This window comes from Cebus imitator, unplaced genomic scaffold (assembly GCF_001604975.1).
Source record: "Cebus imitator isolate Cc_AM_T3 unplaced genomic scaffold, Cebus_imitator-1.0 Scaffold42, whole genome shotgun sequence".
NCBI classification, from domain to species: Eukaryota; Metazoa; Chordata; class Mammalia; order Primates; family Cebidae; genus Cebus; species Cebus imitator.
In genome coordinates, this window is record NW_016107357.1 from 7590673 (window position 1) to 7612702 (window position 22030).

Genomic DNA, 22030 nt, shown 5'->3' on the forward strand with positions numbered 1-22030 from the left:
TTGGCCAATACAATTTTAAAGACAATATTTTTAGGTTTTTCAATTGTTTTTTTGGTCAAAACCATGACTGTGGATTTAGCTCATTTAATTTATGGAAAATGCTATACAATTAGCATTGTCAAATCATTTAGCCAAATTAGTCTGACATTTTATCATAAGGTCTGACTTCATTTTTCCATTGAAATAATTTCATTAATAAACATTTCAAAAATGATTACAGAAAGCACTGGGAAATAATTTATAGAAAGCATTTTTTAAAAAATGGATTACTAAAACCAATCAAGATTAAAGACAATAGATATACTTTATTCATTTTTATAGTAAGTTATACAAAAAAGAATGACCTTTATAACACTTCTCACTACTTAAATTATAATAATGCAATGCAATATGTAGATAAAATATAAATTATTTATGAAGGCAGGGGTGTGACTAAAACACGGTATTGCTTTGGTAAATGTGTGTGTCAGGTGTGCACTGAATACTGGTCACTGGCCCTTGTTATAAAGTGAGAATCATAATGACTACCTCAGAAATACTCCATGAATGTCATATGCATTATGATGAAAATATGCAGATGCACTTAATGAAAGAGAAAAGTATATGAAGCCAAAAAAACCCCTATTTGATACAGCATAGGAAATAAATTTTGTTAACAGTAGATGGAAAACATAACATAATGTATGAAATGAAATAAGGTGATGAATGTAAGGCGGGTGTATAGTTTATAATATAATTAGACAAAATATGTTTTAACTAACTTCATATTCCTATAACAATGAGTTTAAAAGAAATCACAAAACATTTTAGTCCTTCAGGTCTTATCCAGAGTGTTTTCAAAAACCTGGTGGTCTTGTTACGTTAAAGATAACTAGTGTCACTAATCAGTACTGCTTTACTGTTTGAAGGTGCTTTTATTTCTAGTGAATGAAATCTGGTAGAAATGAGTATTATGAACAGCTGAAAAACATTGCTTGCATTTTAAGGCATGAAAGCAGCTTTATTTAGTGATTAATATTTCTTACTGATCTTCTCTGTTTTGCATTCATTAGACACTCTATTAAGAGAAAATAATTATTTGACACTAGTCAGGGTACAGAAGAGACAAGCCCATTAAAACGAAGTCCTCATTAACCCCACTGCCCACACTGTACAATATACCTGAGTCCACGACATTTCAATAGCTGCTTTTTCTAGCACCACTCTTCACAGAAACAAAGACAAAGATGAAGCCCTACAATGTGCTGTAGACGCTTTAATTAATTATTAAAAGAGGTGCCTTATCTCCTGGGTATAATTATTTTTGCACTGGCTCTTTGGCATTCTTGCAGATTTTTATACCTGGGCAAAGCACAATAGTAGAATTCCAGAGGGGTGAGAGCTTGTCTTTCTCTTGTAAAGTGAGTGAAGGGAGATTTTGAAAGAGGGGTTAGGAAAGGCAAATCTTCATGATGTTATGAAAGAATATATATGAAGACCTGGATCTGTAATAGGATTCCTTTAAAACCATTAGTACCCTCACATCCATGAAAGTCTGGGCTCTGTCCGGAGGTACTGGGTACTGCACCCGGGTTTGGAGACCACTGCTTTGCCTACAGTGGAAACAGTAGAAATGGAACAAAGTGGCACACTAAATAAATAATTTGTGAATGGACTCCAAAGGACCTGGCAATAGATTGAATTAGGGTAGATAAGGGAGTGGGAAATGTCAAGGATGACTCCAGTGATTTTTGGTTTAAGCAAACAGAATTGCTATTTGCTGAGATAAGGAACACTGGATGTGAAGGTGGCCTTGGGTGGTCCTTCATATTCTGTCTTTTTTGTTGATTTCATTTTGTTTTAGACAATCTATTGACTGATATTTTATTAAGTTACCACTCTCAACATTTGGCCAATTTTATTCAAATGGCAATGATTATTGGCATATACAAACATTATTTCCAAAATGATTTTCCTTTTTAAAGTGACATATTTCCTTATTCCCGATACCTTAATATTCTTAAATAGATTTTATTGTAATACACTGAATGCTTATATATTCAAGCTTAATATTATAATAGAAACGGGAAGATGATTTTAAAAATATTAATCACAGCCTTAGATACAGTAGGGCTCAACAAATCTCTACATTGTGTTTTTCCTGTGGATTCCACTAAGAAATATGAAGTCACCCAGGTGTTTTGTGTGCCTAGCTCAGTGCCTGGCACACAGTAAGTGCTCAATAAATACTGTAGTTGTTGAGTAAGTGAAATATAGGACATTAACTTACTAAATTTGTATAAGACGTTTAAAAAGAAATAGGGATATTTTAATATATATGTAATTATTTTTCTTAGAATTTTATACCTCTTAGAGCTGTTTTATTGCATACATACGATCCTTTACTAATAAGTGAGGTTTTTTGATGAAAGATCACGCTCACTTGTGAAAATCTTAAGTGCAAGTCATCTCTTTCAGAGATCTAAGTCACCTGTTCTGCAGAAGCACACATTTCTCCCATTAGGCCATACCCAGGTGGTAGAAAGGTAAGACCAGAGTCTTTAACTTGGGCACCGTATCTGATCTGCCTTTAGCGCACACTTCTGGGCCGCACACAGCACCTCCAACAACCCACCTCGCCCCCGACCCCCCACCCCCAGCACCGTCGGTGTCACGTCGCGGGCCGCCGCGTACCCGCAGTGGAATCTCGCAGGAGCCGGGACCTCTCTGCACCTGCCCGGCACCCAGCATCCCTTGCGCCGGGCTCGGGACCCCACCCCCATTCTGGCCTCTTCACGGGAGCTCGGGCAGGACGCTGGGTCAGGTGGTTACGGCCGGGAGGCGTCGCAGCCCGGCGTGGTAGGGCTGTGCTGCGGGGTCCTTCCCAGTCGCTCTTGCCTGGCGCTGTCTGGCGTGGGCAGGCCGCACCTTCGCCACTTCCAGGAAGGGCCACGACTGCCGTCGGACCACAGCGCGGCGGGTAAGGGCGTCGGCGCGGCGGGTAAGGGCGTCGGCGCGTCCGGTAAGGGCGTCCGCGCGTCCTCCTGCCAGCGGTCGGCGGAGCTTCGGCAGCCGGGCGAGGGGCCGCCGGTGTCGGGCTAGGGGGCTGCATGGGCAGGGAGGGCCTGGGCGCTCCCCAGTTTCCGTGGGAGCGCCTTCGAGTCCCCGCGCGGAAACCTCTCCAGGCAGAGCTGGCGCACCCACCAGGGGCCAGGCGCCGGCCACGCCGGGAGCGCCGCCCGCAGGAGCTCTCAATGCTAAGGTCTCCTTAGTTGCTCTCAGGCACGCCGCTTTCTCTTCTGTCCTGTATTTCTGAAGGGTTTTTTTTTTTTTTTTTCCCATTTATAAATGAATAATGAGCTCTTTGAAGAACCTTGCCATCACTTATTGTATAATATATACACTCAAAAATATATACGGATGATTATAAGTGATTTTGTACGTAGAGATATAACTTTTCTAAGAAGTTGAGAAATTACATTAATGACACTAATGGATATTTTACTCGCATTTGTGGGATAGACTACACTAGGAAATATATGTACATGTACAGTCATGTGCCTCCAAACAGCGGCAGTCCCATAAAATTATAACGGAACTGAAAAGTTCCTATTGCCTAGCGATGTGATAGGCAAGGCATTACTCACGTGTTTGTGGTGATGCTGTTATAAACTGTGCGCCACTCATAAAAGTGTAGCACACACAGCTATGTACAGTACATAGTACTTGATAATGATAATAGATGAGTATGCTACTTGCTTATGTATTTACTATACCATACTTTTAAATAATTATTTTAGTGTACTCCTCTTTAAGAAAATGTTACCTGTAAAACAGCCTTAGGCAGGTCCTTTAAGAGGTATTCCAGAAGAATGCATTGCTGTCATAGAAGATGACAGCTCCATGTGTGTTGTTACCCCAGAGATGTGGTGGGACAAGATGCGGAGGTGAAAGAGTAATGTTGGTGATACTGATCCTGTCTAGGCCTACACTAATTTGTGTGTCTGTGTCATAGATTATAATTAAAAAGTTTAAAAAGTAAAATTTTAAAATAGAAAAATGCTTATGTTAATAGAATAAAAGTATAAAGAAAGGAAATATTTCTGTACAGCTGTACAATGTGTGTTTTAAGCTAGCTTGTAAAGTAAAAAAGTTATAAGGTTAAGATTTATTTAAAAATTTTTATTTTTTTCTTAAAGTTTTTTTATTTGCACAAAATTTTGAGGTACATGAGAAATTTCGGTACATGTATCTAAAGTGTCGTGACCAAATTGGGGTACTTAGAGTGTCCATGACCTGAGTACAATATATTTTTGTTAAGTATAGTCATTTTACTCCACTATCAGACACTGGATTTATTCTTTATATTTTACTGAATCTTTGTACCCTTAAATGCACTTCTCTGTTCATCCTCCCCCTTCTTGCCATTCACTCTTCTCAGTCTCTATTATCTATTTTTCCACTCTCAACCTCCATATATTATTCAAATTTTTAGCTCCCACATATAAGTGAGAACATGATATTTATCTTTTTGTGCCTGGCTTATTTCACTTAATAACTTCCAGTTCCATCTATGTTACTGCAAATGACATGATTTCATTCTTTTTATGGCTGAATAGTATTCCATTTTGTATATATGTATATCACATTTTTAATCCATTCATCCATTGATGGGCACTTAGGTTAATTCCGTATTTTTGCTTTTATAAATAATGCTGTAATAAATATGTGAGTGCAGGTATTCCTTTTATATACTGATTTTTTTTTTTTTTTAAACTTTGGGTAGATAGCAGCAAATTGCTCAATTGAATGGTAATTCTATTTTTAGTTTTTTGAGAAATCTCCATACTGCTGTCCATAGTGGCTGTACTAGTTTACATACCCGCCAACAGTGTGTGAGTTTCATTTTCTCCACATCCTCACCAGCATCTGTTATTTTTTGGCTTTGCCTTTTAATTAATAGCCATTCTGACTGGGGTAGGATGGTATCTCATTCTGGTTTTTGATTTGCATTTCTCTGATCGGTGGTGTTGAGCATTTTTTTCAAATACCTATTCACTGGCTACATGTCTTCTTTTGAGCAATGTCTATTTGTGTCCTTTGCGTACTTTTTAATGGGACTGTTTATGTTTTTCCTGTTGAGTTGTTTCAGTTCCTTGTATATTATGGATCTTAGCTCCCTGTCAAATGAATGGTTTGCAAATATTTCCTCCCATTCATCAGGTTATCTTTTGTTGATTATTTGTTTTGCTGTGCAGAAGCTGTCTAGTTTAAGTACCATTTGTCTATTTTTATTTTTATTGCCTGTGCTTTTGAGGGCTTAGTCACAAATTCTTTGCCTAAACCAATGTCCAGGAGAGTTTTCCCTAGTTTTGGATCTTACATTTACGTCTTTAATCTATTTAAGAGATGATTTTTGTATATAGTGAGAGATAGTGGTCCAATTTTATTTTTCTGCATGTGGCTGTCCAGTTTTCCAGGCATCATTTTTTGAAAAGGGTGTGCTTCCTTCATTGTAGGTTCTTGTCAACTTTGTTGCAAGTCACTTGGCTATAAATATGTGGCTTTAATTCTTGATTGTTTATTTGGTACAACTGGTCTGCATGTCTATTTTTATATTAATGCCATGCAGTTTAGGTTACTATAGTTTTGTAATATATTTTGAAGTCAGGTAATATGATGCCTCCAGCTTTGTCCTTTTTGTTCAGGATTTCTTTGACTATTCAGGCTCTTATTTATTATTGCATATGAATTTTGGGGATTTTTTTTTCTAATTCTGTAAAGAATGATATTGGTATTTTGATAGGAATTGCATTGAATCTGTAAATTGCTTTTGGCAATACAGTCATTTAAATGATATTAATACTTCTATCCATGAGCATGGGATGTTTTTTCATTAGTTTGTATCATATTTCATTTCTTTCATTAGTGTTTTATAGTCTTCTATATAGAGATCTTTTACCTCCTTGGTTAAATTTATTTTTAGGCATTTTACTTTTGTAGTTATTGTAAATTAGATTGCCTTCTTGATTTATTTCTTGGCTACACTATTTCATTATTAGTGTATAGAAATGCTACTGATTTTTATACATTGATTGTATCCTGTAACTTTACTGAATTCATCTATAAAATCTAAGAGTTGTTTGGTGGAGTTTTAGGGTATTTCTAGATGTAAAATCATATGATCAGCAGAGAGGGACCATTTTCTTTTTTACCAATTTGGATGCCGTTTATTTCTTGCTCTGGTCTGAATGTTTTGGCTAGGACTTCCAGTATGGGGCTGAATAAGAGTGGTAAAAGGGACATCCTTATCTTTTTTCCAGTTGTTATAGGAAAGGCTTTCAATTTTAAGCCATTCAGTATATTAGCTGTGGGTTTGTTCTATGTGGCCTTTGTTACTTTGAGGTATGTTCCTTTTATGGTTGGTTTGTTGAGAGTTTTTATCATGAAGCAATGATGAATTTTGTCAAATGCTTGTTCTGCATTTATTGAGGTGATCAAATGGCTTTTGTCCTTGATTCTGTTGGTGTGATGTATCATGTTTATTGATTTGTATATATTGAACCACCCCTGCACTACTTCTAGTATAAATCCCACTTGATCATGGTGTATTATCTTTTTGAAGTGCTGTTGGATTAGGTTTCTAGTATTTTGCTGAGGATTTTTGCATCCATGTTCAGGGATATTGACCTGTAGTTTTCTTTTTTGTTGTTCTTGTGTATCACAAATACCACTAACATTGTTTATAGCCAGAGAAATAATGCAGAGAATACACTAATACACACATGCAGACTCAGAGCCAAAGTATTGTACCAGCCAATACCATAGATACATCAGGAAAAAGTCATTCCCTATGAAAGTAAATTCAAAAATAGGAAAAATGACTGTTATACCAGATGCACAGATATCAGCATAAAAACATAAAAAACATGAAAAAGCAAGGAAATATGACACCTCCCAAGGAACACAGTAATCTTCCATCAATAGACCTTAATCCAAAAAAAAAAATTCAAAATCTTAGATACAGAATTCAAAATATTGATTTTAAAGAATCTCAGTGACATACAAGAGGATTGTTAAAAAATACAAATAAATCACAATAGTGATTTAGAACATGAATGAGAAATTTCCTAAAGAGATAAGATAGTTTTGAAAAGAACCAAATACAAATTCTGGAACTGAAGAATCCATTGAAGGAAATACAAAATACATTGAAAGCTTCAACAATTGACTAAATTAGGCAGAAAAAATAATCTCAGAACTTAAAGATAATTTGTTTAAAATAATTCAGTCAGAAAAAAATAAAGTATAAAAAAGAATAAGCAAAGCCTTCATGACATTTGGAACAACATAAAGTGACAAAAGTTATAAATTATCGGTATCCCCAAAGGCAAAGAGAGAAAGGATTAGAAAACCTGTTTTACAAAATACTAGATAAAAATTTCCCAAGTCTGGGAAGAGATTTAGACATTCAGATACTATAGGCTCATTGATCCTCAGGCAGAAACAATGTGCCTATGGCACATTATAATAAGACCATCTGAAGTCAAAGAGAGAACCTTAAAAACACCAGGAGAAAAGAGACTTGTCACCTGTAAAGGAAACTCCATTAGACTATTATAGATTTCTCTGCAGAAAACTTACAGGCTAGAAAAGAATAAATGATATATTCAAAGTGCTAAAAGAAAAAAAATACCAACCAAGAATATGATATCCAGCCAAATTATCATTCATAATTGAAGGAGAAATGGAGTAATTCCTAGACAAATGCTGAGGGAATTCATGATCACAAAATTGGTCCCCTAAGAAGTGCTCAAGGGAGTCTTAAGCCTGGTAGCAAAAGGATAACATTTATCATCAGGAACACACATGAAAACATAAAACTCAGGGATAAAGCAATCACACAAAGGAGAAAGGAAAAGGACTCGAATGATATCACTACGGAAATCCACCGAATCACAACAATGACAACAAAAGAGATAAATGAAGAAAGAATATGTAAAACAACTGAAAAACAAATTCACAGTATGACAGGAACAAAGCCTTACACATCAATAATAACCTTCAACATAAATGGATTAAATTCTTCACTTAAAAGGTATAGAATAGCTGAATGGATTTTAAAAAGATCCAGCTATATGCTGCCTACACGAAATTTACTGTATCAGTAACAACACATATAGATTGAAAGTAAAGGGATGATAAAAGATATTCCACACAAATGGAAACCAAAAGCAAGTAGGAGTAGCCATATGTAGATAAAACAGACTTTAAGTCAGTATATAATGATAAAGGAGTTAATCCAGCTGGAAGATATAACAGTTCTCAATATATGCAACCAACACTGGATGACCCATATTCATAAAGTACTTATTAGTAGATATAAAGACTATCATACAGTAATAGTGGGGGACTTCAATACCCCACTGTCAGTATTAGATCATCTAGACAGAAAATCAAAAAAATTTTGAACTGGACTTGAGACCAAATGAACTTAACAATCATTTACAGAATATTCTGTCCAACAACTGCAGAATATATATTTTTCTCATTAGCACATGGAATATTCTTCGGGACAGACCAGATGTTAGGCCACAAAACAAGTTTCAACAATTTAAAAAAATCGAAATCAAGTATCTTTTTTGACCATATTGGAATAAAACTGGAAAGTAATAAGAACTCTGGAAACTATAAAAATACATGGAAATGTAACAACATGTCCTGAATGTCAATGAAGAAATTAAGGTAGAAACAAAAAAAATTTTTGCAACAAATGAAAATGGAAATGCAACATAGCAAAACCTGTGGAATATATCAAAATAAGCGCTAACAGGGAATTTTGTAGCAATGAATACCTACATAAAAAACTAGAAAGATTACTAATTAACAATCTAACGATACACCACAAGGAACTAGAAAAGCAAGAACAAACCAACCCCAAATTAGTAGAAGAAATGACAAATATCAGATCTAAATGAAACAGTGACTAAAAAACACTACAGAGGATCAGTAAGATGAAAAGTTGATGATTTGAAAAGAACAAAATTCATCGCTGATAAACTACTATCAAGACAAACCAGAAAAGGAGAGAGAAGACCCAAATAAACAAAACCAGAAGTGAAAAGGAGACACTACAACTGATACCAAAGAAATTTAAAGAATCATTAGAGATTATTATGAACAACTGTATGCCAAAAAAAGTTAGGAAAACCTAGAAGAAATATTTAAATTCCTGGACATGTACAACCTATTAAGATTGAACCATGAAGAAACAGAAAGCATCAACAAACCAATAGATAGTAACAAGTTCAAAGCTGTAATAAGAAGTCTCCCATCAAAGAAAAACCTGGGACATGATACCTTCACTGCTGAATTCTACCGAACATTTAAAGAATAACTAATACCAGTCCTACTCAAATCCTTCAAGAAAAGTGAAGAGGAAGGAATACTTCCAACCTCATTCTATAAGGCCAGGATTACCCTGAAGCCCACATCAGAGAAGGACACACAAAGAAGGAAAACTATAGGCAAGTATCGCTGATGAAAATAGATGCAGATATTCTCAACAAAATTCTAGCAAAATGAATTTATCAACATATTTAAAAAAATATTCATCGGGACTTCTGCCAAGATGGCCAAATAAGAACAGCTCCAGAGTGCAGTTCCCAGCAAGAGCGATGTGGAAGGTGAGTGAGCTCTGCATCTCCAACTTAGGTACCAGGTTAATCTCAATGGGACTGGTTGAACAGTAGGTATAGTCTGAGGAGGGCAAACTGAGGCAGAGTGGGGTGTTGCCTCCCCTGGGAAGTGCAAGGAACTAGAGAACTCCCTCTCCTACCCAAGGGAAGGCACTGGGGACTTTTCTGGATACTCTGGCACTCCAGCTCAGATACTGCACTTTTCCCACCGTCTTTACAGCCCAGGGACCAGGAGATTCCTGCTGGTGCTGACAGCACCAGAGCTGCAGGTTTCCAGCACAAAACTGGGCAGCCATTTTAGCTGGCGCCTGGAATGCCTGCAAGACAAAACCACCCATTCCCCTGAAGAAAAAGGGGCTGAAGGCAGGGAGACAAGTGATGTAGCTTGGTGGGTTCCACCCCCACAAAGATGAGCAAACTGAGACCCACTGGCTTGTGACTTGCGCAGCCAGCACAGCAGTTTGAGCTTAACCTGGGACAGTGGAACTTGGTGGGGGGAGAGGCATCCACCATTACTGAGGCAGTTCTAACTTTGCCTTTGTAAACAAAATCACAACAATAAGCGACTTCAGCAAAGTCTCAGGATACAATGTCAATGTGCAAAAATCACAAGCATTCCTATACACCAGTAAGAGAAAAACAGAGAGCCAAATCATGAGTGAACTCCCATTCACAATTGCTACAAAAAGAATAAAACATCTAGGAATACAACTACCAAAGGATGTGAAGGACCTCTTCAAGGAAAACTACAAACCACTGCTCAAGGAAATAAAAGAAGACACGAACAGATGGAAAAACATTCCATGTTCATGGTTAGGAAGAATCAATATCAGGAAAATGGCCATAGTGCCAAAAGTAATTTATAGATTAAATGCTTTCCTAATAAATATACAAAAGATATATATCTTTTGTAAATAACATCTCACAGGGTGCAGCTTGTCTTTTTATTTTCTTTAGGGTGAGGTTTAAGAAATAAATTTCTAATTTTAATACAATTTAGTTTTTGGAATTTTATATTATACTCTTGTTTGTAAGTTATTCACTATGCCTAGATCAGAAGACTGTTCAGTTTTCAAGTTTTACCTCTCACATTTTAGTCACTCTGAATTTTTTTTTTTTTTGGTCCTTGTTTTGTTTGTATATTTGGTGTGAGTCAGGAAATGAATCTAATTTCATGTTTTTCTCCTTATGGCTTTTTTTTCCCTAGCTGGATTATTTTTCCCTCTGATTGGATATGTCACTTGTTATATATCAAAGTTCCATCTACATTTGGTACTGTTTCTGTGATTTCTATAACATTATCTGTAAATTTCTATGTGCCAGTACTATCCTGCTTCACTTACTAAAGCTTTATTATTGATTTTACTGTTAGACTCTCCTTTATGTTATTTTTTCCCAGAAATGCCTTGGCTATTCTTGATCTTTTATTCTTCTATTTAATTTTTAATCATCTTGACAAGGTCTATCAAACAAAAAATTGTTGAGATTCTCATTGGAGTTATTTTGACTGTAAAAAACTGATATCTTTGTTTTTCTATGCATTAATATTTTGATCTTTTGATCCTCTTGATTGTAGGTTTATTTTCTATTTTTAAAAATTTCTGCTCTAATCTTTAGTATTCTACTTTGAATTTATAAAGTTTTACTTTTTCTAACTTCGTAATTTAAATACTTAATTTAGATGATATTTCTTGTTCTCTAGTATAAGCATTTTATGGCTGTATATTTACCTATGAGTACCTCTTTAGCTGCATCTCACAAATTTTAATTTTAATATCTTAACATTTACATCTTAATATTTTAAATTTTCTATTCTTTCTTTTTTTGAAATATGAGTTATTTAGGCATGTGTTTCTTAATTTCCAAATTTATGGGGTTTCATGATTTATCTATTTCTAATCTAATTGTATTGTGGTCATAGAATTTGGGCTATGTGATGATAAATCATTTCAAATTTGTTGACTTACATTATGATCCATTAGTTGATTTTCAAACCATGCCATGTGTACTTAAAATTATATGTATTCTTCATTTCTTGAGTTGTATATAATAGACACGTTAAAGGAAACTTTTAAATTGGGTTGTTAAAATCTGTATCCTTAGTGTTTTTTTTAATCCAGTGGAATCTACTTCCCTTAGGGTCTGTTTCTTCATCTTATGGGCAAAGTTGTATCCTTCAGTTATTGGTGGCAGTGAATGATCCTTCTTTGGCCATTCTTGGTATTCTTTGGGTCATGAATAGGATTCTTTCTGCACCCTGAGTTTCGTCAGTTGGTAGACTATCCTATGTGGATGTTGCTGTCAGCTTCATACCTACTGTGGAGATTTCTGGCATTTCTTTTCTAGTAAGAATTACTCTTGCCCCTGGCATATTTCTACCTGTCTTAGTTGGTTTGTCTGAAGCATATCACTTGCCAGTTAAAATTTTTTCTATTCTCCATTGATTACAGTCTTAAATTCTTGCCTTTAATTCTTCAATTATGGTACATGGCCATGTAGAACATCAACTTTATTTGGAGATTTTCTGTATCTTGTTAGATTTCCCTCAGTAATCAGAAAGAAACTCCCCTTTTTAGATTTTATAACCCACTCCCTTTTGTTCTGTTCTATTCTGTCTGAAGAATGCTGATAGTATATAGATGTAGCATTTTAGTGCTTAGTGAATGGTAAAATTAGTTCAACAGCGTCAGCTACTACTTCTCATGACTTCCCTAAGTTCTTTTTGATTATTTCCCCTAAGGAAATAATCTTAAAACTTTTCATTATCTTTATCATGCTATTTAATGTAAACAAAAATTGTATGTACATAAACCAGTGCATGTAAGATGGAAAAAAAATTGCCATACAGAGGAAGTTAAACAATATAGAGAATGCCCTGAGAAAGCTAACTAGCTTAGTCAAGGGTTTGGAAATTATACTGTATATAAGAAACAAAGGCAGTCAGAATATTATATGAAGCCTGTTGAGAAGCTGAGAACTATATATGCCATTTTGAATACCAGTAGTCATAGCTGTCAAATTGTATTATATATTAAAGATAATAATGTGATTTTTTTTTTACAGCCAGTTATAGTTTCATTCAGAAAAACATATGGAGACATTTATGCCCATTGATTTAACAACTGAAAATCAAGAGATGGACGAGGTGGAAACCAACATAAAACCAAGGTAAAAATAAGATAAAATATAATGAAATTTTTTTCTAAAGTAAGATTTCAGCAGTGTATGGCTAGTGGTAAGCCATTCCCACAGTAAAAGACTTAAAATGTCGTATCAGAATTTATTGATGATTGTAGAGTTTAGAAAACCTTAGTTTCTCAGAGAGTGTTTTCTGACAAGACAGGCAAATTAACGGTTGTTGGCTCCTTCCCCCAGACCAACCTTGGATATGCCAAACAAGTGAGAAGGAGGTTGTTGGATATGAGAAATTAACCAATAACTGAGAAATCCTAGGAAAGCAAAAGGTATCATTTATAATAATATCAAAAAAGGTACCGAGAAATATAATTTTTTAAAATGATGTAATTCTGACCTTTATGAGAAAATTATAAAGTTTGAGAAAGCAACAAAATTTATATAGAAAAGCAAAGGGCCAAGAATGTGTAAAACACTTTTTATAAAGAAAATGTGAGAATCTTGACCTACAATGATCAAAACATATGAAGCTATCATAATTAATTAGTATGCTATAGAAACAAAGATACACAAATAAAGAATAAAGAACCCAGGGACAGACAACTGTATTCATTTTAAGTGAACATAGACTTGGCATTATAAGTTGGTGAGGATTGAGAGGGCGTGTTCAATAATGGTGCTGTGACACCTGTATATCCGTATTGGGTGGGGGCAGGGGAAGAAATGGAGTCTGTCTCTTACAGTATACCCAAAAGTCAAGGATTTAAGGACTTATGTATTAATTAAAAGACTTGTGAAAAGTAAAACTTTAAAACTGTTAGGAAAACATATAAGCTAATTTTGTCATGAGCTTGGACTAAGGAAAGGTTTCTTAAGAAGTCATAAACAATACAAGCCATAAAGGAAAAGGTAGATAAATTATATTAAAATTAGTAATTTCTGTTTATAAAACATCAAGAAAGTAAAAACATAATTCCAAATCAGAGATATAAAGTGACAAAAGATTACTACTCAAAATGTGTGCATAACTACTAGACATAGTTAAGAAAATGGCAAATAATTCAGTACCGAAAAAATAAAGGTAGGGAAGACAATGGATATGAATAGACATTTTAATAAAGAGGAAAATTTTCAAGATGCTTATAAACAAAGTAGGAACTCAAAGTGCTCAAAGGAGAAGGATTTAAGAATAATACCTAATAAACAATCTATAAATAACTTCAAAGACAATGTGCTTTCTTTGTCCTAGAAAAGAAATATTACTTTCTCATTGATATGATTAAGTATTTTTCTTTAACATACCAATAGATAAAGTACTTTTTTCACTTTAACAGTACATATAAGACTTTAAAGAACCTTGAATTTTCTCTGCTTTGTAAAACTGGGATCTATCATATATGTCAATTGTAGGCAGCAATTTTGGATTCTGTTTTTATGAAAAAGTTTTCCCAACAGTAGATAGTTGGCCAATGTCCTATGAAAAAAAGGAAGGCAATATATGAGTATGAAATTTTAGAAAATTGTGTTCTGACTTCACTCTGCCTAGTTGGGTAACAGTTCTTCATCTTCTTAAATGAGATCAAGATTTGTAAGGCCCTTCCAACTTTAAATGATAATTTATGATATTTATTTTTTAATGCTAACACCAGTTAGACCTATTTAAAATTTAACTAGACTCTCCATGTAAATGTTGCAGATCTTTTTTAAAGTGCCTATCAAAAATTACTTGAGAGAATAGCTATTATGTTGTATTGTAAAGTACAGAATAAATATTTAATCTTTCAGTTATGGAGAATGTTAACCATAGCATTTATTAAACCTAAGAAGCTGTTTATTTATAAATGTGAAATTTTAGGTAATATGCTAATGGCCCAATATTTTATTAGTATGATTTTCCATTTATTTTCTTAGAATTGTTTTATTTGTCATTTAGACTTTTAAAATACGAAGAACAAAAATATAAAGATGTAAAACCATCAGAGACTCAACCAGCTGAAATGGCAGAAAAAGAAACATCGAAATGTAAAACAGTTAGAACATTCTTTGAATCTTTGAAGTCAGAGAAAATAGAAGGTATTTATCAAGATTACTATTGAGGCATGTTGGTTTATATTTTAGTTTATGAAAATTGAAAGAACTTTTTATAGCATTAAATTAAGGAAACGAGAAAGATATTGAAATATTAGTGTCTACTTTCAAAATACAAAGTTTGGTATTTTACTAACATCATTAGTCATAGCACTTAGCAGTGTCTTCAAATACAAAGCTTGTTCTTCAATGGGAACATAATCTAATTACTTATAATGATAATAAAAGTAACAGGAATATTATACCAGTGAACTGTCAGAATATCTAATATGTCTATAGCACTTTACACTTTCCATCTCTTTTTCATGCATATCATGTCATTATTTTTTTGAGGTAAAGACCTTAGAGGTGAGTCATGGTTCTCCTAAGTCCCCAGTGCCTTCCCGCTGTGTTGTGATCTCCTTCCCCTTTGTAGCTCTTACTTACTAGTGTCTAATTACTCCTTCACATAGTTCCATTTTTTAAGTCTTCTTTCCTTCATTCAAATTCTACCATTTCCAGGATTTTATTTTTTACCGCAACTTCCTTTCTCATCCAGCTCTTCCATGTCCTCACTTTTATAAGCTCCCAGCCCCATTTATGGTGCTTGTGTCAGGAAGACTCTACCTCTTCTCCTTTAAAGTAAATGCCACCACCTCATTTTGGAGCTCCTCTTCTGCCATGTCCTCAGGAAATTGGGGTCCATCAGATATATTCTCTTATGTCTTCTTTTCTCCTGGCTCTTTTTCTGTCAGTGCATAGACATACATGCTACATGCTTAACCACCTTAAACAAAACAACCCAGAAACATCTTTAGTTCTGTATTGCCTTATCAGGCTTCTTGAAAGAGTAGCCTAGACTTCCTTATCTCTAATTCATTCCTCAACCTGGATTCTGTGTGCTTCGTTCTACTGATAAGACTTTTCCAAGGTCACCAGATACCTTCTCATGGCTAATCTTCATAAAAATAATTAATTTATAAATAAATTGTATTTCACTGCACCATTCTGCAATATTTTATTATTTGATCACTTATTTCCTTTTTTTCTCCTTGACTTTTAAGGAAATTTATTCACCTGGCTTTCCTTCTACATGTCTATCTGCTTATTTTCAGTCTCTTGTATGGGTTTTTACTTCTCTGTGTTTCCTTTAAATGTTATTGTTTCTCAGGTGTTTTAGGGTCTGTCAGAATTATTGTTTCCTATTTTCTCTGGACTCAACCATACTTTGATTGTTTTTAGTAATAATATTTTGGTCAATGATGGACTGAATATATGATGATGGTCTCATAAGATAATATTGTATTTTCTCTGTACCTTTTCTTTGTTTAGATGTGTTTAGATACACAAATATACACTTTTGTATTACAGTTGCCTACAGTGTTCAGTACAGAAATGTGTTGTACAGATTTGTAGCCTAGGAGTAATAGTCTATTCCATATAGCCTTGGTGTATACTAGGTTTATATAAGTGTACCACCTAGGTTTGTGTAAGTGTACTCTGATGTTTGCGTGACAAAATTGCCTAATGATGCATTTTTCAGAATGTATCCTTATCATTAAGCAATACGTGACTGTATTTCTTCCTATTTTATCTATTAAATGCTTACCACAAACATTATTTAGGTATACCTTTAATTGTCTTCATCCTCTGCATGAAGATGAAGGTGAACTTGATTTCTGGAAGGGTCCTAAGCTTCTGGAATTCTGGCCTTTATTGAGCCAGAATGTTTCAATCTGTGGAGTGCCTAGATCTTACAGATAGCTGTGTTTGCCGGCTGGACAAGTCTTCCCTTCCAACAGAGTGAAAAGTAGAAGGAGTACTCTGACCCTTTTGCTATTTTTCTTAGGAAAGAAGAAAGAAATATAAGGCTAGATAGGGATGCAAGTGTTGAGTAATGCAAGTATTTGGCCATGTTAAGGAATTTTGTCATTATACTTTGAAGGTAAGAGCCACAGAAAAGTTTTAAGCAAGGAGTTAATATGAGGATTTCTGTTTTGCAAAGGTCACTCTGGCTGTATGTTGATTGGAGAGGAGCAAAAATCGATATAGGGAGACCATTTAGGAGGTTGTAGATACGCCGAAGGTAGAATTATCAGTTATGGTAATGGTGAGAGAGAAGAAGGTGTCAAAGATGGTACTTACACTTTTGCCTTGCTTAAAATAATGAATAGCGGTCCCATTCACTAAGATGGGAAGTTTTAAAAAAAGGTCAGGGGTTTAGAGGAAGGATCACGAATTCAATTTTGGACATGTTGAATTTGGAGTACCTTTGACACATCCCAGTGATGTCTAGGAGGCAATTGAATGTATGTGTCAGGAGCTCAGAGAAGTTAGAGAGCTGAGGTGATACATTTGGGAATAATCATGTGTGGAAATTTAAGCCATGGCCATGGATGAGATTGACTAGGGAGAATGTATAAAGTAAGACTAAAACAGGGCCAAGGAAATGTAGCAATTACGAGACCGGAAAAAGACAGCTGCAAAGGACATGGGATTGGTCAGAGTTAAGTTGAATAGGGTGACAAGAAAGAGAAAGAGTGTGTGGTGTCACAGGACTCAAAGGAAACAATTGTATCAAAAGGCGAAGGAGTAATCTAAAGTGTCAGATAACACTGGTAAGTAAAATCAGGACTAGAAAATGTCCATTGAATTTTCTGACCTCAAGATTATGGTCGTGCGAGTGCTGTTTTTGTGGCATTCCAAAGCCAGACTGGAGTGGGTTATGTAATGGATAGTACATGAGGAAATAGAATTAGTGACTATATGCAACTCTTTATAGAGAAGTTTAGCTGTGAAGAAAGGCAAGATATAGACTGATAACCAGAGGGAGCTGTGGTTTTATTAGAGGTAGGAGCTACTTGGATATGCAAAAGAAAAAAGGAGTGGTTAATAGTGTAGGCATGGAGAGATGGGATCTAAACAAAATGTGGAAAGGATTGGTCCTGGATGAGAGGAAAACCAGACCTCCTTTACCAAGTCAGGAGTGCAGGAGGGAAAGATGGGTGCACATGTGGGTTGCTTCATTTGTTTGAAAATGGCAAGTTAAAGGAATTCCCATTGATGCTTTTTATGTTCCCTGGGAAGTAGGCATTGAGATCATTTAGAGGAGAGACTAAAGGTAAAGGTTTAGAGATTTGAGGAGCATGGAGAAAATTTGAAATATGTCATTGAAAAGGAAGAAGAGCAAGTTAAGCAGACAGACAATAGGATTCTTGGTGTGTGTTCAGATTCATTTGTGGTTAATTAAAATGTATTTTGGGGGTTACCAATCCACTTAGGGCCTCTCTGTAACAGCACTGGGATGTACAGATGTAGGCACAGAGAACACATAGAGTTGGTGTTATCCAGGGCTGGTGTTTTGCCAAACAGGTGAGGCCAACAGAAAGAGGGTGTTTGTTAGCAAGAGTGCTGTGGAAAGACAACATAATATAAGCTGGATAAAGAGAAAGGTGAAATAAAATAGAGGGACGATGGGCTAGAGGTCCTGATAAGCTTAAAGAATGGTCATGTTGAGAGAATTAAACAAGCTGGGAGGATGGAGGGCAAGTGATGACAAGCACTATTATGTAATTGTGAATGTGGTTGGTTGATGTAGAGCGTTGGGAGGACACCTAGAAAATGGGGGAGGAGAGCACAGCCTTAGACAGGTCTTAATTCATGAACACTGAAGTCATCTGTGTGATGGCAGATTTAGCATGGAGAAAGTTGGTTCTCCCTAGAGCCAGAGTTCCAGATTGAGTTACCAGGCAATTGGTACTTATCAATGAAGAGGAGAAGAATATAGTGTAGTCAAAAGCATGAGCTTAAAAGGAATAGGATTTTTATTTTAATTCTTAAAGAAACAGGGCAAGTTGTAATGATTTGGGAGTGGTGAATGGAGAGTAAGGAATGTTAAAACAAGCCCACTTTCCAATCTTGAGGCATACAGAGTGCGGAAATATAAACAACCACTAACCAGAGGGTCACAGATCAGTAATGCCATAGGAAATAACGAGTTTTCAACTAAGGTAGAGAGGTTGAAGAAATTCTTGGACTAGAGGTAAAGATAGAGGAAAGTGTTCACAACTACTTCACCAATCTTTCTGCTAATGCCCACATGTTTTCACTGTGATCTCAACAATCCTCTTGTTTTCTTATCTTTCTCTCATCCCCAGCCACCCTCCTCATTACCCGATGATTGAAAGCCTTACCATCATTCAACAGTTGATCTTTGGAACAGGAGAGACCTGTGGTCTCTCTGATTATACAAGTGGGAAATTATCTCTGTCTTCTGAATTAGGACTATTGGTTGAAATAAAACTTAACTGTTTATTTCATTGTACCCCTTTATTTTGTTTGTAATTATTGTGTCTTTTGCCTTACTAAGTTGTAGCACAATGCCTTGCACTACAGAAATATTTGTTAAATGAATAAGAAACAAGAACATATATTTCTTTCTTAAAAGCTTTATTTTTAGTATTTTCCCCATTCTTCTATGTGTTAAATCTACCAATTAGGTAAGCCATAGACAAAATAAGAAATAAACTTTTTGTTACTTTTCTGTATTTGTATCTAAATATTTTCTCTGCTCAGTTATCAAATTACACTTAATAAAAAGGGTCCTCTTCTGTATTTATTTCATGTGAGGATTTACTCTCTAAAGATTTAGTATAGTATTCAAAACCACGATTACTTTTGTATCAGCCTAATAATAAAGTTAACTAACATTTACCTTTGTAAGCACTTACTGTGTGCTTTAAGTTTATTGACTAATTTGACTCTTGTAACAACCTATGAGGTTCTTACTATGACAATTCTCATTTCAAAGGCAAGGAAAACAAGGCAGATAAGTAACTTACAAAGTAAATCACGTGACTATGAGTGTTAAAGCTTGTATATCAGCTTGGAACCCAGGTAGTGGGATTCAACCTGTCCTCTTAACTACCATGCTATACTGCCTTATATAATCATTAACTATATTGTTGGGTATGTGGGATTACTATGGAATTATTTATAGCTCATACTAGTTATTAAGTTTATAATGGTTTTATTTTCAGATTACCTTAAAGAAAGTATAACTCAACAACGTCTGCTTTCTCTAGAACCAACTTCTTTTAAGGAGAAAGGGAAATCAAGAGGAAAAAAGGAGCAAACTCATGCTTGTCCAAAAGTTAGGAAAGCCAGGCCTGTGTCATATGATAGAACAGGTATGTGGTATCACTGAACCAGATTGCTTAGAAATCACTATACTTTTTCAGATTATTCTTTGGTTTGTGTGCTTATATTGGACTCTGACTTTAGAAAAAAAACAGACTTACTGAATTTTATGTGTTTGGTTTCTTAAAGGATTATTAAAATGCTTTTAAAACTCTTTTTGAAAATCTAAAATATTACGTTAAAAATTGACGGACTGTTAAATGACTGTGTTCTTAATTAAGAACAATCTCTGAAGGCTATGATTTTAGAACGATAAATAATGCAAACTTTATGGTTTAATACATACAACTGTAGGAAACTTGATGATTTCATTTTATTTGTTTTATGCCTTTGTCTGATAAAGAGTTTAAATCTCAAATAAGTAGTTCATTTAAATAGATTTTCTTCCACTAACATTTTCTAGTTTATATTTTCTCTATACCTGATATTCTTCTTGATATTAATATTTTAAGTTTTATGAGAAAAAGGAAACTTTTCTATTTTTCACTGAAACACCATGGTACAGAGCTGGATTTATCATAAAACTATTGAAGCTTAAGCTTCAAGGCCCCTCACTCACACAGGCTTCATCCTTTCTTTGAACAAATATCCTCAAACTTGTAAATACTCCATATAGCACAAAACCTGCATGAACGTGGTGGTGTTCATGCCCTTCTATAATCCTTTCCCCTTGAATGTGGAAACGACCTGTGACTGCTTCTAACTAATAGGTGATGGGCTGTCACTGCCGTGATTATATTATGTTATCCAAGACTCCATCTTACTAGTGGACTTGTTCTAGAGTCTCTCTCCTTTGCTGGCTTTGAAGAAGCAAGCTGCTATGACTCCAATGACAAGGAAATGAATTTTTCCAACAACCTGAGGGAGGTTGGAAGCAGTCTTTTCCCAGTAGAGCCTCCAAATGAGAAATCATTCCCAACCAACACCTTGATTACAGCCTTTGAGATTTAAAGCAGAGGATCCAGTTAAGCTGTATCCAGACTGACCCACAGAAACTGTGAGATAGTAAATATATATTGTTCGAAGCCACTAAATTTGCAGTAACTTGTTGTGCATTGTATTAGTTTGTTCTCACACTGCTTTGAAGAAATACCTGAGACTGGGTATTTTTTAAAGAAAAGAGGTTTAATTCACTCACAGTTCTGCATTGCTGGGGAGGCCTCAGAAAACTTACAATCATAGTCGAAGGCAAAGGAGAAGCAGGCACCTTCTTCACAGGGTGGCAGGAAGGTGTGAGTGCAAGCAAAGGAAATGCTAGATGCTTATAAAATCATAAGATCTCATGAAACTTACTGTCATGAGAACAACATGGGAGAAACCACCACCATGATCCAGCTTTTCCACCTGCTTCCACCCTTGACACATGGGAATTATGGGGATTACAATTCAAGGTGAGATTTTGGTGAGGACACAAAGCCAAACCATATCATGCATCCAAAAAACTGGTACAGTGGCTTTATGCAACAAATGTTGCTATGCATTAAGAATTCTTAGTATTTTGTTGCATTGTCCTTTAGTGTTTTGAACTTGGCATCTAGTATAAGAAAGGACAACAACTTAGGCTTAATGGCTGCCAAATAAATAAAATTCTAATTCTTAACTGATTGCATTTCTTTAATTTGCTTCCCTCATTTAGCTTTTATAAATCCATGAATACATAAAGTGATAAAGACCTAAGTATTTAGCATTTTTTAAAGATTTTAAACAATTATTAAAAATTTCAAATAAGCAATATAGAGAAAATAATTTAGCATTCATGTACTCATTACCAGGATTTAACAACATTTTGTCGTTTTTTACAAAAAGGAAGTTATAGGCAGAATTCTAATATGTCCTCCAGTGTTCCTATCCTCTGGTGTACATGCTTTGTATAATTGCTTCCCCTTAAGTGGAAGCAGAACCTGTGAATATGATGGATTGTCACTCCCATGCTTTTACGTTATTTTATATGG

General features: G+C 35.1%; 1 protein-coding gene across 4 annotated transcripts in view; it reads left to right on the top strand.

Annotated features, from left to right (window-relative positions):
• The first annotated feature begins 2798 nt into the window (after positions 1-2798).
• DNAH14 (dynein axonemal heavy chain 14) overlaps positions 2799-22030 on the top strand; it is a 400020-nt gene continuing 380788 nt past the window's right edge. For 2 of the 4 annotated variants that reach the window (XM_037737730.1, XM_037737731.1), the window contains exons 1-4: positions 2799-2959; positions 12741-12845; positions 14746-14885; positions 19919-20068. In XM_037737730.1, coding sequence (XP_037593658.1) covers positions 12769-12845; positions 14746-14885; positions 19919-20068 — 367 coding nt within the window. In that variant the 5' untranslated portion in view covers positions 2799-2959; positions 12741-12768. Of the gene's footprint in view, positions 2960-12740; positions 12846-14745; positions 14886-19918; positions 20069-22030 lie in introns of those variants that run through there. The other 2 variants (XM_037737733.1, XM_037737732.1) reach the window with 2 other exon arrangements.